Source organism: Glycine max, chromosome 4, assembly GCF_000004515.6.
Source record: "Glycine max cultivar Williams 82 chromosome 4, Glycine_max_v4.0, whole genome shotgun sequence".
NCBI classification, from domain to species: domain Eukaryota; kingdom Viridiplantae; phylum Streptophyta; class Magnoliopsida; order Fabales; family Fabaceae; genus Glycine; species Glycine max.
Window position 1 is genome coordinate 43,823,108 of NC_016091.4, and position 16,642 is coordinate 43,839,749.

At 35.0% G+C, this 16,642-nt stretch overlaps 1 protein-coding gene across 3 annotated transcripts in view; it reads left to right on the forward strand.

The window, feature by feature from the left end:
• Window positions 1–16,642, forward strand: part of LOC100788458 (serine/threonine-protein kinase ATM) — a 94,679-nt gene that overhangs the window by 73,096 nt on the left and 4,941 nt on the right. For all 3 annotated transcript variants that reach the window (XR_414032.4, XM_006578562.4, XM_041014918.1), the window contains 20 exons: window positions 185–271; window positions 803–1,233; window positions 3,004–3,070; window positions 3,151–3,225; window positions 4,655–4,777; window positions 4,910–5,074; window positions 5,752–5,850; window positions 7,222–7,373; window positions 7,459–7,660; window positions 11,916–11,963; window positions 12,037–12,120; window positions 12,418–12,501; window positions 13,157–13,237; window positions 13,341–13,430; window positions 13,511–13,573; window positions 13,811–13,951; window positions 14,040–14,096; window positions 14,235–14,294; window positions 15,876–15,970; window positions 16,065–16,173. Coding sequence is in view for 2 of the 3 variants with exons in the window: in XM_006578562.4 (XP_006578625.1) it covers window positions 185–271; window positions 803–1,233; window positions 3,004–3,070; window positions 3,151–3,225; window positions 4,655–4,777; window positions 4,910–5,074; window positions 5,752–5,850; window positions 7,222–7,373; window positions 7,459–7,660; window positions 11,916–11,963; window positions 12,037–12,120; window positions 12,418–12,501; window positions 13,157–13,237; window positions 13,341–13,430; window positions 13,511–13,573; window positions 13,811–13,951; window positions 14,040–14,096; window positions 14,235–14,294; window positions 15,876–15,970; window positions 16,065–16,173 (2,313 nt within the window). In the remaining variant the exon portion in view is untranslated. The remainder of the gene's footprint in view (window positions 1–184; window positions 272–802; window positions 1,234–3,003; window positions 3,071–3,150; window positions 3,226–4,654; window positions 4,778–4,909; window positions 5,075–5,751; window positions 5,851–7,221; window positions 7,374–7,458; window positions 7,661–11,915; window positions 11,964–12,036; window positions 12,121–12,417; window positions 12,502–13,156; window positions 13,238–13,340; window positions 13,431–13,510; window positions 13,574–13,810; window positions 13,952–14,039; window positions 14,097–14,234; window positions 14,295–15,875; window positions 15,971–16,064; window positions 16,174–16,642) is intronic.

Genomic DNA, 16,642 nt, shown 5'->3' on the forward strand with positions numbered 1-16,642 from the left:
TACTTTTATGCTCAAGTTGGACTATATTATATATTATACTATTTTAGATTATTTTGTTTTTGTACTATTAACTTGATCCTTGGCATATATATATTTGTAAGCAATTTATGGGGATTGCGTAGGTCCATAATCATGTCTATTGTTAATTTGCATCTGTTCTTTTTGTTGGTTTCCATCATATCAGTTGCCGGATCATATTGAAATACTTGTTTCGGCAGTCACTAGAATCAACGAACCAGATAGCTTATATGGAATTCTTCAGTCTCACAAGGTCAGTGAGCATTATCTTTCCTTCTAAGAGCTTTGTCTCAACTGAATGCAAGGTGGTAGGTAATTGTCTCAGTTTGAGTTCTGACAGGTAGGTCATCTCACTAACCAAAAAGATATACATGGGCCCAACCAACTAACCCAGAGCCCAAAACAGAGACTAATACTGAGTAATAAAAAAGCAGGAATTATTTCTCGGATAGTCATCTTTACATAAATTTCTGTTTTCTAATATTTGCATATTTTTTAAATTTTATATCAAAGTACATGCATCCTAGATTTTTAAAAAAATCCCGTGCCTTTACCTGGTACCATGCCGATATCTGTGCAGCATAGGCCTTGCATGACAGCTTAATTGAAATACTGTGACAACCACTTCCCAAAGATAAGCTTTTATTTTGTGGAAACTCTTCTTTGGAATAATATAGTCCTCGTTGCTTCTTTGTGGTTTTGGAGTCATGTTTTATTTCACTAGTTATGTTTTGGTTCTTTGCCTTTCTTATTTATTTATTATATTGGTTGATGTGAATAATAGTTGACTTCTCAAATAATCACATTTGAGCATGAGGGAAACTGGGGGAAGGCCCTGGAGTATTATGACTTGCAAGTGCAATCAGATGCCTCAGTACAGAAGGATGGCTGTTCAAAAAGTATGTCATTGAAACAAACAGGAGCAGCAAACCCTTCATCTTTTGCCTCAGAGGTAGATGAGATGAGGCAGAGTAGACCTTACAAAGGGTTGATTAGATCATTGCAGCAGATTGGCTGCACACATGTGCTGGACATGTATTGCCATGGCTTGACATCAAGCAAGGACCAGCTTCCGCATGATTTAGAGTTTGCTGAATTGCAATATGAGTCTGCCTGGCGTGCTGGGAACTGGGATTTCTCTTTGCCATGTGTAGGAACTAATTTTCCTCCAACTCCAAATATCAAATGTGATCACTTCAATGAAAATTTGCACAGGTAATGTTTTTTTTATTCTTGTGCAGATTTTTAATTTGAACTCCATTGTTCAATTGTTATATTCTTTATTTTTAGTTGCTCTTTTCAAGCTATATATATTCCAAATGAGGAATTCTTTGATAAAATCATTGACCTGTCAAGTAGTTAATTGTTACTAAACTACAAATATTTTTACGAAGAATTTCTTTTTTATTTCTTTTGCAATCCTTTGTTTTCAGATGACTATCTATGTTAATGATTTTTTATTTTATTGTTTTACTTTTTAAAAAGGAATAATCGGCTTCAAAAGTTGAGAAGCCTATGACTTTCCTACTTGTTGAAAATTAGGATAAAATAATATACATTTATTATTAGTAGGTATAAGTGTGTATAAGGAGTATACATTACTCGATGTGTATTTATACTTTACAGTAATAAGCTGTTAGTTTAACTACTGTAGTTAGTAGTTAGTTTGCTATTAATTAGTAGTTAAGTCTGTTAGTCTATGGCAGCTTGTGACAGCTGTATCAACTAACCAAGGTTAGTTGACTGTTAGTGTAGTTGACTGTTATCTCAATTGTATAAACTGTTCTGTAATCAGTTACATTTTGGGTTGAATAACATTGATTTCTAAATCTTAATTCTTTCTCCTATCTCAAACTCTCTCAACTCTATTATGGTATTGAGAGCTTAGGTGGAAACCTAACATCTGTTCATGGCTTCCGCATCGATTCCTACTCTTGTTTCTCCTCCTTCCTCCCCACCGCCCCCGCTAACTCCGTTAGTGAGCTCTTCAAACGATGGTCCCTCAAAGAACTTTGCGCATTCCATTTCTCAGAAGTTGAACGCAAAGAATTATCTCCTTTGGATTCAACAGGTTGAACCTGTTATTCGTAGTCATCATCTTGAAGGCTACATTGTTAATCAGAAAATTCTACAGAAGTATGCTTCGATTGAAGATCGCAATGCTAATAAAGTCACTTGTGAGTATAGTGTTTGGTACGAACAAGATCAATTTCTTCTTGTGGTTGCAATCCATCATCTTCGGCGACATTCTTCTGCGAGTCATTGGATGCCGATCGTCGTGGAAACTTTGGGATCGGATTCAATCGCACGTTCAATCCTAACGTGTGCTAAGGTTTGTCAAGTTTGTAATGAGATTCAAAATCTCTCCCTTGATAATCGGCTCTATTTTGGATTATCTTTTGCATGTTCAGACGCTTGTTAATGTGTTGACTTCGATTAGGGAAACTGTTTCTAATTCTGAACATCTTGACCTAATTTTCGATGGTCTTCCTGATGAGTATGAGTCATCCATTTCTCTTGTTACTTGTCCATTTGATCCGTTTACTATTGATGAAGTTGAAACATTGTTGCTCGTGCGTGAAGTGCACATTGATCGGTCTCGTAAGCAAGCTTTAGGTTCCATTAATCTTACTCAAGGTTTAGGATCTGTTAATCTCAACTCTGGAAGTTCTTCTAAAATGGTATCAAAGCCTATCCTTGATCCATTCAAAGAGTTACCCACCATGTTATTCATGCACCAAGCGCAAAAGTGTTGGACTTCAGGGGGTGTATTGGAAAAAACCCAAGTTCCACATTGGCTAGAGATACGGCCAAGATAGAGTATATAAGTGAGGGGAAACCATCATCCTATGAGCTAACTTTTGAGGTTGAGTTAATTCAATGCTGTGCAGTTCATCTAGTGTATTTGGAATGAAAGTCAATTTATACCATAAAAAAAAAAAGAATCTTTTCATGAAATGTGAATCTAATTGTTCTTATATTCAGTTGTTTAAGGGCACTCCAGGAGGGTGATTTGAATGATTTCCAGAAAAAACTGAAAGATTCAAAGCAGGTAATATTTCTTTCCTAGGAGCTTCTGTGGTCTATTTCTCATGCAAGTGATTATGCACTTATAAATGTTTTGTGTTCTAGGAGCTCGTGTGGTCTGTTTCTCATGCAAGTGAAGAGAGCACTGAGTACATTTACTTGACTATCATCAAACTACAGGTATCCAGTTGTCCAATATGTAGATCCTTAACATGATATCTATTGTCACCTCATATTTCATATTACTGCCAGTGAACCTATTTTGGTTTCCGTTAAAATCACATTGATTTGTAGTATGGCCAAAGTAGTCCATATAAGACCCAATACATCAGAGTCCATCCACTCTTGATGTTGGGTCACCTGCAAATATCATTGTCTAATCTAGCAACTTCACATTCCATCCATATGGCCAATTGTGTGAGTGGGGATGGGGACCTTTTATCCCACATTGACTATGAATATGACCAAACTATTCCTTATAAGACTTTGTTCCTCTCCTTGAGGTATCTTTTGGATTAAGTTTGGCGTAGTCCTTTTCTAGTAAGGATAAGGAGGATACTTTATCCTCCACATTAAGTAACCTGTATATTATGTTATAAATGATATGTAAATTAAAAAAATTCCATGGAGTATAAGCACATATGTAGTGCCAATGCTATGCGATGGACTGCAATTTATGTATTTTATTGTTATAGTTAGAATGCATGTTGATTTTATCTGATGTCCTGTTTCAAGATGATATATTGTGTGTAATTCATATGGCAATATTATAATTTTCCTAAAATGACAAAGGGGATAGTGCACTAAACTTAAAGTGACTATCAAAATGCCAGTCAGAAGTCCAACCTCTTTTCTTGTCAGTAATAGAAGATCCTTGAAACAATCATGGACTACATACCAAAGAGAAGCTAAAAGCACAATGCTATTTCTTAAATATAAGAGACAACCAAAGAAAAGTAAGTGCATAATTCCAATCCATCCAGTTACCAGAGAACTGGAAAAAACAGTGCCATAAAATAAAAACCTCCTTATTCCTGCCAAATCCTTTGAAGTGCATGTATGAAAATGCAACAAACTGGAAGGATGTGCCTATGCCAGTTATTCCATGAACAAGTTGTCATCTTTCAATGCAAAATAAGTGGCTCCTGTGTCTAAATAGATTTTGCACATAAAATACCTGAATATGCAACTTTTCAATGTTCTATGACAAATTTTGCCAACCAATGGCTCTGTTGTAACTTTGCAAAACAAAGGCATTTTACTGGTCTGGTTTGTAATGATTCTATTAAGCATTGTAATCCAAATGAGTTTGGCTATAATCAGTATTTTCTTAGTTGCAAAATATGTAGATCTTAAGACAGCTTACAGAAGCTTCATTCCAGCGTCAATTATGTGTCTTATGCATTTTCTTATTCCTTTCATTGTCGCAAACAAATAATTTGTAGAAATGCTTGAGTATTTGAATAATGAGCTTGTTAGTTGTTAGCATTGGAAATTTGCAAAACGAAGGCATTTTGCTCGTCTGGTTTATATGATGCTTATATATTTATTTAATTGGTTAAAATTTGTGAAGCTGTTTTTCTTTTATCCTTGGTAATCATTTCAACAGATGCTTTATCATGTTGGCATGGCTTGGGATTTACGCTGGAGAACATGTCATAATAATAGCACCGAGTTTTGTCTTCTGAAGCCAACTGTTTCTCCTGAGCCTGTGATTCCTTCCATTGAACAGGTGTTTAGTGTACCTGAGCCCTTCATGGCAGAACCATTTTTTTTTTCACTTTGTAAAATATATTATAGAATTCAGACAGTGATTATTGCCATGTCAGTATTGAAGCCTTGCACTGTTTTTATTGTCTACTAGATGTCATGGCTGGATATGGAGTGGTGCTCAATTTTGCAAAGGACACAATTGCATATGAATTTGCTAGAACCATTTATAGCATTTCGACGAGTTCTACTTCAAGTTTTAAGTTCTAGAGACTGTATGCTGCAACATCTTCTGCAGTCTGCCACCACACTTCGTAAGGTATATCATCATTGTTAAAGATAAAAAATAGAAAATAAAAAATCATTCATTAGCATGTAATTAACTACTTAAAGCTTTTGGGAGATTAGGTACTTGACATGGTATTTCTTAGAATGTGGATTTTGGCCTAACTCAAACCCAAAAGTTAGCTCAAAGGGTGAGGATTGTCCCCCACTTATATGCTCTATCTTGGTCTTATCTCTAGTTGATGTGGGACTTGGTTTTTTCCAATAGTATTAAAAATTTAGAACGTCTTTAATGCATAAAGTAGCCTGTGCATTGTTTATTTTTTCCTCAAGCTTGAGAACTTGTGTAAGAGGATATGTTGCAATGAAATTGTTATTAGATCTCGAGCTAACAAGCTATGCTTTTAGGGAATTTGGTCCGTGATTATTATCTTGATACCATAATTCAAATTTATTTTTATAGCAGTGTTTTACTATGTAATTGTGTGTCAATGTAGATTATACCTCAATTAATAGAATATTATTTTTGCAGAAAAAAAATACCTCATGCTATTTATATATGAAAAAGGAATCAGTATTGATTACAAGATCAATCAATTACTGATTAATAGGAAATAGAATATTCTATAATAAATACAATATGAAGAATAATATCAAGACATAATCTCACAATTTTTATTTTTTTTATTATATGATATTCTCCATATACAGGGATGTAGGTTCTCTCAAGCAGCTGCTGCTTTGCATGAGTTTAAACTCCTTTCTGTTGAAACCAAAGGGCAAAGCTCATCCGTATATTGGCTTGGAAGGGTAAGGGGGTAGCTTTGACTTTGAGTGTGTTCATATCTGAAGATAGATAGTTCTGCTGTTTTGCTCAATGTCAATTTTCAGAGTAGTTGTACTAGAGGACAAATTCAATGAACCACACTTTATCTGCAAATGAAGACAAATTTGAAATATGATTATATATCAAGCATGACAAGCAACATATGTTTGAGACTTATTTTTCTTTTTCCTTTTGGGGATCCCCCCCAAACCCATTTTTATGTGTTAGGATTGAGCAACATAAAATACAGGACAATTCAAAATATAGAGAAATATAATTGCAGCAATTCAAATACTTTAATTTATTAAACCATTTGTTTGGCTCATAATTCCTAATGAAATCAAACTTCCTTTCAATGACAAGGAAGTGAGAAATATACAAAAAATTTGGATGTGGAATTTGATCAACCAGTGTGGCCACTACATAGAAAAACTAAAGCTTTAGAGAAGCAAAATGATATCTGAACTTGTTAGCTGTAACTAGATGTGAATTTGACCTGTCATGATTATAGGAATTAATCAAAGTGCCCAGTTTGCAGAGAGTCCACTTTGTCTGCCTCCATGAATGATGTAGAGTGAGAGGGAGAGGTGTGAATACTTCGGAAAAGGAGGGATGAATGCAGGGGGGGGCTGGGTGGGTAGGTTGAATGCACACTTAAGGAAGAGTTGAGAGGATTACCCAAATTCTACAGTTATCAAATACCCTGTTTTGGTAGAAAATCACCGATCAAACAATGCATGAATTTTAAAATTCTTAGATCAAATGTCAAAAAAGAACATTTTGGCTAAGTTTTAATTCACCTAAAAACCCCTCCTTTAAATTCTATTTTCAAACTTATTCTTATGCTATGTGCTTCATAAGACCTGCTTGGCTTATTGCAATTGATAAGTTGTCCAGTATAATGCTAAATATCACTAAAAGAAGGTAACAAAGTGTTTGTAGATTGGAAAACTGCATATGGGTCAGCATTCACATATGCTTCTTGCTTGCATGATGCTCATTGTTGTATATATAGTGATTAGTGGATCTAGTCCATGGGCCTGTGTCTTGTTTGTCTGAGTGGGCCTGCACAGGGACCAACACATCTCTGTTGATAGTCAGTCTGTTCAGATTGTTAGTTAGGAATGCTGTTAGCTGTGACATCAATCATAACTGATTGCGACTGATTAGATCAGTATAAATACCTGTATCCTTGCATTCTCTCATTTGTAACAAAAATTCAGAATTACAGTTTCTCTTGAATTCTCTTTTTTTCTCAATTCTTATCACCATGAATTCTAACACTCACAAATGACTCAGCAGTATTATTGTTATCAATCATGCCAAGTATAAGTAGTGTACCTTGTCGGTTGCAGCTTGAAGAAGCAAAACTTTTCCGTGCTCAAAGTCAAAATGTGATGGCTATCAACCTTGCAATGTATATATCACAGAATTATCACTCTAATGAGGAGGCTTCAGATGCATATCGGTTGATTGGGAAGTGGCTAGCAGAAACCAGATCTAGCAAGTTAGGACTAAACTTAATTCTGTGTAATGTTTTAATGCCTGATTCACTAAGTTGTGATTTTCCCTGTTTTGGTGTAAAATTGCAGCTCAAGAACAATTTTGGAGAAGTATTTGAAACCAGCAGTCTCTATTGCTGAGGATGTGAATGCTACAGCTAAGAATGCCTTGCAAAGGAAATGTCAGGCTCATTTTCATCTTGCACACTATGCTGATGCTCTATTTAAAAGCCATGAAGAAAGACTTAACTCTAATGAATGGCAAGCTGCAATGCGTTTAAGAAAGCATAAGGTACCTAATTGATTGGTTTTTTTTGGTAGTTAAAGGCTTAGGTGATTTGGGTCCCAAGAGTTCATCAGGGTCAGAGTGCTTACATAGGTACTTATAGATTGTCCACCAATAAGGTCCTCACATTGACACTTGAATATAGGACTAAGGGCAATCTTAAGATAATAGGAATTATGGATTATGCTGTTTGTTGAGGTTTCCTTATTTTCTATTTTGTTATTTCCTTGTATGCTCTAATCTGATTGGTTGTATGTGTTTGTACTATATATATGAAAGGAAATTGTGAATACTTGCTGTATATTCATCTAATCCCTGAAATATAGGGATTCAAATATGCAATGGTATAAATATAAATTAAATGGCTTCAAGAAATTCACAAAATTAATTCTCAAGCTGGTATTTGTGGAGAGAGAGGCTTATGAGTAAACTGCAAATGGATGCACTACAATGTCTGGTGATTCTCATATTTATGTTACTAGGTTAAGTATATACAAGCATATGCACCAAGTCCATATACACACTAAAACTCTATTTTTAGCAATTATTAGTGTATTAACTAAGTTTTACTTTATGATTCAGTTAGAGCAGCTGTTATTTCTGTTATTCTGTTAGAGTTGTAACTAACTATGGTTAGTTAGCTGCCTTAGTTAGGTTAAGTGTTACCACATCTGTTTTCTCTATAAATAGAGAAACAGAATTAGTTGTAACTAACTTTTCATTCTGAATCAATAATAAAATCTTCAATCTCCAAAATTCCAAGCCTCTTGGTTTTGCAAGACTATCTAGTTCTTGCTCCTTGTTCCTTTTGTGATTTTTCTCTTGTGATTACCTTTTTTTTCCCCTTAGCCTTGTGTCTAGTGACAAGTATGATGCCTTATTCATTCGTCTTAATGGCAAGAACCATTCTGCCTAGGCATTCTAGTTCTAGATATTTGTCAAAGGTAAGAACCTTTGGGGTCATATTGACGCCACCAGTTCTGCTCCTAACAAAGAAAATCAGCTGAACGAATATGTTGCATGGGAAGTCAAGGACGCCCAAGTCATGGCATGGATCATAGGATCTGTTGATCCTCATATTGTTCTCAATCTGCGACCATTCAACACAGCAGCCAAGATGTGGGCCTATCTTAAGAATATTTGTAGCTAGAATAATACTGCTAGAAGGTTCCAGCTAGAACATGAAATTGTCATATTTCAATAGGATAGTCTCAATTTCTGAATTTTATTCTCAGTTCATAAATCGTTGGGCTGAATACACTGACATTGTCTACGAAGATTTGTCAAATAAAGGTCAAATTGCAATGCAACAAGTTCATGAGACTACAAAAAGGATCAATTTCTTATTAAATTGAGATCTGACTGAGGGTATTCGGTCCAATCTCATGAATAGAGCTCCTATCCCATCCTTGTATACATACCTCAATGAGCTTCTTCGTGAAGAACAATGTCTCCTAACTCAAGCATCCATGGAACAACAAAAATCTGGGTCTTTTCCAGTTGCATATGCTGCACAAGGAAAACCTAAACGTCAAGACCTGAGTGTTGTCCAATGCTTTTGTTGCAAAGAACTTGGACATTTTGCTTCACACTATCCTAAAATGTTTTGCAATTACTAGAAAAAAAGATGGTCATATCATTAAAGAATGCCCATAAGACCACCAAGGAAAACTGAAACAACCTTTAGTGCTGCGGCTGGTCCTTCTACTGCTGGAGGTTCTGCGAATCAACATGCTCTATCACCAACTTGGTTTCTCTTTCATAGGTCCAAACTCAATGTAGTTGAGTCCATTTCTGATTCTCAACCCCATTGAGTTTGAGCGGAGATATTAGTGTATCTTAGAATGCCCTCACTAACCCTCTCTTATATACTCTAACTTGACTTTTATTTTTAGCCGATGTGGAATTTGGATTTTTTTCAATACGCCCCCTTACATCCAGCACTTCTTGGGCTTGGTGTGTGGATAACAATGGTGGGTGTCCCTTTGGATTAATCTTGGATATGCTTTGATATCATCTTAGATTCTTAGAATGTAAGTTTAGGCCTAACTCAACCCCAAAAGCTAGCTCATGGGGTGAGGATTGTCTCTCACTTATATATTATATCTTGAATTTATCTCTAAGCGATGTGAGACTTAGATTCCCAATATACCCCCTCACGCCCAGCACTTTTGGACTTGGTGCATGAATAACATGGTGGGTGACCCTTTGAATGAATCTTGGATATGCTCTGATCTATGAGCAATAACTCTTATTGAGAGTCAAGAATTTAATGTATAATGATGTGATAGGATTGATATCTGATTTAGATAAAACTGAGTATCCTCAAATTATGTGTAATCAATACTTGTCTATATAAACAAGCTCCATAGGGTCTCTTTGACATACAGTTTCAGTCTACTGATCCTCTATATTTTCTCTCATTTTACATGGTGTCAGAGCTAGTATGAGGAAATAACGAAAATCGTCCCCCACCGGAGATCTACTATCCTTGTTGAACCTTTCAGGTCGTCGTACTTATTTCGGTGACCTTCTTTCCCTTTTCTCCTCCGACAATCTGTTTTTTCAAATTCAAGCGACTTTTTGGGCAACCACAGCCAGCCATTGCCACACCTCCGGTGACCTTTCCGGAAGGTGACCCCACCATTCAACTTGCCAAAATCCAATCTGTCCTTTTTCGACCACTACTTCCTCAACTGGTGTTTTACGTGCCCCACGCACATGATCTTTGTCATGCCAAAAACCATCAACCAGTGCCTCAAACCGGCACATGACAGCACGTCCAGCATCTGTTCAAGCTGCAATTTGCATATGGGGGTTGTCTCTCCTGTGTGACCATAACCTTGGATTTTGGGCCCGATCTGACTTGTTTTTGAAGGTGCCACTTTTGTAACTCCATTTTCCAGCCAAACAGGTTTTGTTTCCTGTTCATGACGGCACGTGGGAGTTCTGTTCCAGCCGCACTTCCGACAACGAGGTCAACCACCTTGGAGGACCCTTACCCTGTAGTTTTGCCTCCATCGGAGATGTTTTGCGTACCCAGCTCTTTAGATTTTGCAAAAAAAAATTCTTATGCAGTTGTTGTTTGCTCGCATACGGTTTCTTTCCCTTGATGGTTTCAATACCCTGACACCTTTTCTGTAGCACATGTTTTGCTCATCTAGTTTTAGCCCATTATGAGACTCAAGAGAATCTTGCTATTGGTGAAGATTTTTCTCTTTCTCAAGTTTTAAATAATTTTGGGTATTCACTAATATTTGTTAGAAGCTTCCAAATCATGGTTTTAAGAAAGTCAGAACTTGCTTCACTTGCCATGAATTTTTCTTAGGCTGATGGGAAATCTAGATCTCTGGCAATGTTACCTTTTTAGCAATATTTCGTGACTCCACCAAGATCCCTAAGTTGTCTTCAAAATATTGTTTGAAGCTTTCAGATGTTGGTTTTAAAAAAGTCGGAACTTGTTTTTCTTAGGCTGATGGATATTCCAGTTCTCTCTCAAGCAATATTGCTCGACTTCACCAACATCCCTAAGTTGTATTTCAAACTATTGTCTTGTTTAGTGGTACTCAAGTTTTGTTTTTGTCGGGAATAAATTTTCTTGCAACAAGCTAAAGCTTAGTAAGCTTCAGCTTGAGGGGAGTGTTGAGAATCAGGAATTTAATGTATAATAAAGTGATAGGATATGATATCTGATTTATAGGATCTGATTTAGAGGAAACTGAATATCCTCTAATTATGTGTAATCAAGCTCAACTATATTTTCTCTATAAACAAGCTCCATAGGGTCTCTTTGACATACAGTTTCAGTCTATTATTCATCTATATTTTCTCTCATTTTACAACTCTTAACACATCTTACAAAATAAAATCACTTGTGCACCCTATTCAAAGCTTTTGTAAACACATACACATCTACTAGTTGATCGCCTTTCTTAACTTAAGTAGATATAGGATTTTATTGGACCTTCTCTTGAATGAAGTGACAATCTATCTCTTGTCAATATGCTTTTGCCTTTCATGAAAAAACGGGTTTGATGTGATATGTATGGCAGCTTGGTTGTCAAACAACAGTTTCATGAGACAGGTATTTGTAAATCCCATTTCTTCTAAAATCTGGATACAAGAAAATTCTGGATACTTGTAATCCCTGAAAGCTGAAATATTGATGTTATAAGTTAAAAGGTTGGGAGCTAATCCCTCATGAAATTCACAAATTCATTTCTCATGTATGCTAATGGTAATCGTATTGTTGATTCTACAGACAGTAGAGTTGGAAGCACTCATAAAAAGGTTCAGGAGTTCAACTAAGGTAGTTCAATTTTTCTTTTATTTTTATACTGCTTCATTCTCTGATGCTTTAACTCAGTTAGTATATAATTTAGGGGGAGAAAACTGACTACTCAATGAAAATTCAAGAATTGCAAAAGCAAGTAGCAATGGACAAGGAAGAAGCTCAGAAATTACAGGTATAGGTATTTATTTAATTTGGTGATTTAGGAAAGAATTTTTATATAATTCTGTGCGCAGCTAAATCAGAAGGTTGATAAATAGATTTAACCTTTTCAATTTATAAATAATCCCCACTTTTAATATTGATAAATAAGCTTCACTTGTGAATTTTTATATTGAATCCTGCATTTTCTATTGAATAGATTTAACTTTTTCAAGTTGATAAACAAATTCTATTTTTCCTAATTCTCATCCCAACCCTATATGTATATATGGTAAATATGTGTCATTTTTCCTGCCTTTCAAAATCTCAGGATGACCGGGACAATTTTCTTAGCCTGGCATTGGAGGGATATAAGCGTTGTTTAGTCATAGGCAACAAGTATGATGTGAGAGTGGTATGTAATTGCTCTTAGTTTCCTTCACTACTAACAAATTGGGGAATGGATCCTCACATGTGAAAGTTTCGCTTGACCTTTTCAAGTGACAACTATGTCTATCTCTCTTGTTGTAGCATGGGATATTTATTTCCTTATTTCTGATTTTGTAGAGATTTATTTCAGAATTATTTACTATAATTAGTTTCCTTGTTTTTATTATAATTAGGAATGCAAATCAGCTTACTTTTTGCCTGTAATTATTAGATTAGAATTAATTAGGCAGCCTATATACATTTGTAATCTCCCTTGGCAGAAATTGTTGGAGAAACAATATAGTTGTTCACTTATTTCTAGTTGGTATGAAAGCCTCTTGACTTGGGAGACTCTGCTTTCACAAACCCTCAACTGTCCTCATTGTGGTGACACTAAGGCCTTAAGCCCAAATTCTAAGAAATCTTTTACTTATTTCTAGTCTCTTTGAAAATATTCACAAATTTTAATAGAGCTCACACAAATGTCTATGGAGACATTGAGACAAAACTTTTACATGGCAAGATAATATGGAATTTTAACATGGGAGCATCCATTCCTAATAGATACATGTTTATACACTATGTAGCCAATTTATGTATTGCCTGGTAACATGATTTCCTTTATCGAGTTTTGCTTTCAGGTGTTTCGAATTGTTTCCTTGTGGTTCAGTCTTTCTTCACGAAAAGATGTTGTAAATAGCATGCTTAGCACAATGGAAGAGGTATATAGTCAAGCTTCAGCAATCAATCAGCCTTGTTTGTATGACCTTTCCCCTCATCTTTTTTGTGGTTTTGTATGTTGATTGTATTTGAATCTGTTTGTAGGTTCAATCTTTCAAATTTATACCTTTAGTATACCAAATTGCCTCTAGAATGGGTAACTCAAAGGATGGTCAGGGACATCTCAATTTCCAGGTTCTGGCTTCACCAACACTATACGCATTAACTGTTGCTCATTTATCCTCTCTTATTTCATATGGACATGGATGATGCAGTTTGCATTGGTTTCTCTTGTGAAGAAAATGGCCATTGATCATCCATATCATACAATACTTCAAGTAAGTAGTACCTTTATCTGCCATCTGGCAATGTTTCACACACTGATTCGATTTTTTTTATTATTATCAAAAGTAAAATTTGTGATTTAAGGGAAAACATAAACCAACCTTGTTCTGTCTGGCCATATCTTTTTCAATAGATCTTTTTCGTGGCAATTGTTGAATGTGTTTTAAGCATTGCTTGCTTTTAATAATAATTCTGATGAAAATTATTTTGATCATCTATTTTCTATTTAGCTTCTGGCTCTGGCAAATGGTGACCGTATCAAGGACAAACAGCGTAGTAGAAGTTCATTTGTGGTTGATATGGACAAAAAGCTTGCGGCAGAAAATCTTTTAAATGAGTTGTCATCTTATCATGGAGCTATCATACGACAAGTAACATCAATCTTTATTTTATATTTTCTTCTTTGTTAGTTCTAATTATCAATCAATTACCTTCAAACTGTTTGTGTTACATATATAGATGAAACAAATGGTGGAGATTTATATCAGACTTGCTGAGATGGAAACAAAGAGAGAGGTGAAATGCTTTTATATATTTCATATCCATTCTTTCTTTTTTCCGTCAATTTATTTGAAGCTATTTCTATCAATTGGCTTGCCAAGTAATCTGGAAAACTTTATTTTTCACAGCCTTCTGATTGGATTATTTATGCAGGATACCAATAAAAAAGTGACACTACCAAGGGACTTACGTAATCTCCCGGTGCTAGAACTTGTGAGTAGTTTGCTAAATTTCTATGTGATAATGAAGCTTTCAGGTTGATGCAATGACTGGTGGTTTTTTGGGGACTTGGCAGTTTGAAAAAATAATAGCTATATTGATTGTTTGCCTAAGATGGTGATATTTCCAATAATATTTCTAGTATGGGTAACATTTTAGTGTCATTTCTTCTAAAACTTGTTATGAATGTGTTTTGTCACAAACAGCATACACTTGAGCTGCCTATACAATTATTGAAAATAACATCAGCAGTTGATGTATGTAATATTCACACTGAAGTATGCAATTATCAATTTTAGATAATTTCAATTTCAATAATTCTGTATTTATATCATGCTATTGTTGAAGGTTGATATTATTATTTAACGATTTTCATCATCACTTTCTCTTCAATCATTGAACTTCTATTCATTTTTCGTCCACTACTTTCTATGTGAAACTATTATTTAATACTAATTCATCTCATGCATTTTCGTCATCACTTTTTCTTCACCTTATTAAACATTTAATAATTTTTCTTCAATCACCCATTTAAAAGATTCCCCTCTTATAAGTGACACTTGTCAAAAAAAGTTCTCAGTGAGGGCTGACAATGAAGAGTATCCTCACTCACACTGGTTTTTTTCAGACTCTCAACTGTTGAAAATTAAATTATTTATTTATGTATTTGCTTTATTGTTTCATTTTAACATGTATTTTCATTATATTTCTTAGAATTTGGACTTAGGGCCTAACTCAACCCTAGAAAATCAGTATGTAAGGTGAGGATTGCCCGAGTTTTATAAGTTTTATTTAAGTCATATCTCTAGTCGATGTGAAACTAAACACCACCCTTGAGGCTGCGATTTAAGGCTGCACCCAAAGAGATCTCAATTAAGGAGAGCTAAGGGTGACTGCAATTAAGGCGCCTTTCCAACACACTCTATCAGTCTGGAGCGTGGCAATGGTGAACCAGCAATGGATCTAGGATAGGCTTTGATGCAATCATAGAATTTGGACTTGGGGCCTAACTCCACAAAATTAACTTGTAAGTTGAGGATTGCCCAAGCTTTAGAAGCTCTATTTAAACCATGTCTCTATTCAGTGTAGGACTAAGCACAAACTTTAAGGTTGCAATGTAAGGCATCCCCCAAAGAGACCGCAATTAAGGCGGGGTAAGGGTGACCACAAGGCGACTTTCTAACAATATTTAATACCAATTTGTCTAGTGTATTATTATCATTGCATTAAATTTTCATGAATCATAACTTTCCAAAGACACTTTATATTGCTTAGCACTAATTGAATGTCATACATTTTCATCTTTATTCCTCTTCAATGCATTAAAAGTTCGTTAATTGTTCTTTCATCATTATTTTCTAAGGGAAACTTGTCAAAAGTTTCTCTTAAACTTTTCTAGTTGGTAGATTTTTTGTCTGGCAGTGTATGCATTTCTTATTAAATTTTGGTTGAAATATTTATATAAGCATTGTACATATGTTGTCAACATTAGGTTTGCTAAACTTGTTATGTCTTCCTTTTGTTGAACTATTTCTGTGCTAACTTGTTTCCTTTGCATTTACTTTGGACATTCAGGTACCTGTAGTGACAGCTACAATTTCAATTGATCATAGTTGCCAGTATCATGAAGGCTCTTTTCCTTACTTCAAAGGATTAGCAGATTCAGTTATGTATGTCTCAACCATTTATAGCATTCAGAGACAAAGTTCTTTTAGGATGCAATGTTTGATGCTTCTATCTACTTTATGTTGGTTTGATGTTCAGGATAATGAATGGTATAAATGCTCCAAAAGTGGTTGAATGCTTGGGTTCTGATGGCCGCAGATATCGACAACTTGCAAAATCTGGAAATGATGACCTAAGACAGGATGCTGTATGAATTCTAACAGCTTATGCTTTATAATCTTTATGGCATCTGTTGTTGAAGTTGTGTGGAATTATTTATTTTTCCATCTTTAGAAAAAAAAATCACATCCCAAGCTTATTTGACAATATATGTTTTAACACTAGTTTTCTGTTAATTGTAATATTAAATTAAAGGTTTAAATACATTTTTGGTCCTTATTATTTACCTCACTTTTTATTTTGGTCCCTATCCTTTAAAATATTAGTTTTTGGTCTCCATATATAATTTTTTGTTCAGTTTTTGGTTGTGGTGGTATATCATACAGCAGTCCTAATGATTTGTCTTCGAAGGGGAAGTGTTTAGACATATTGCTTATAGTAGGGATTAAAACCAAAATTTTTTAAATTATAGGGACTAAAGCAATTTTTTGAAGTATATAAACCAAAACCCAAGTCAACGTAAGCTATAAGGACCAAAAAGCTATTTAAACCTAAAT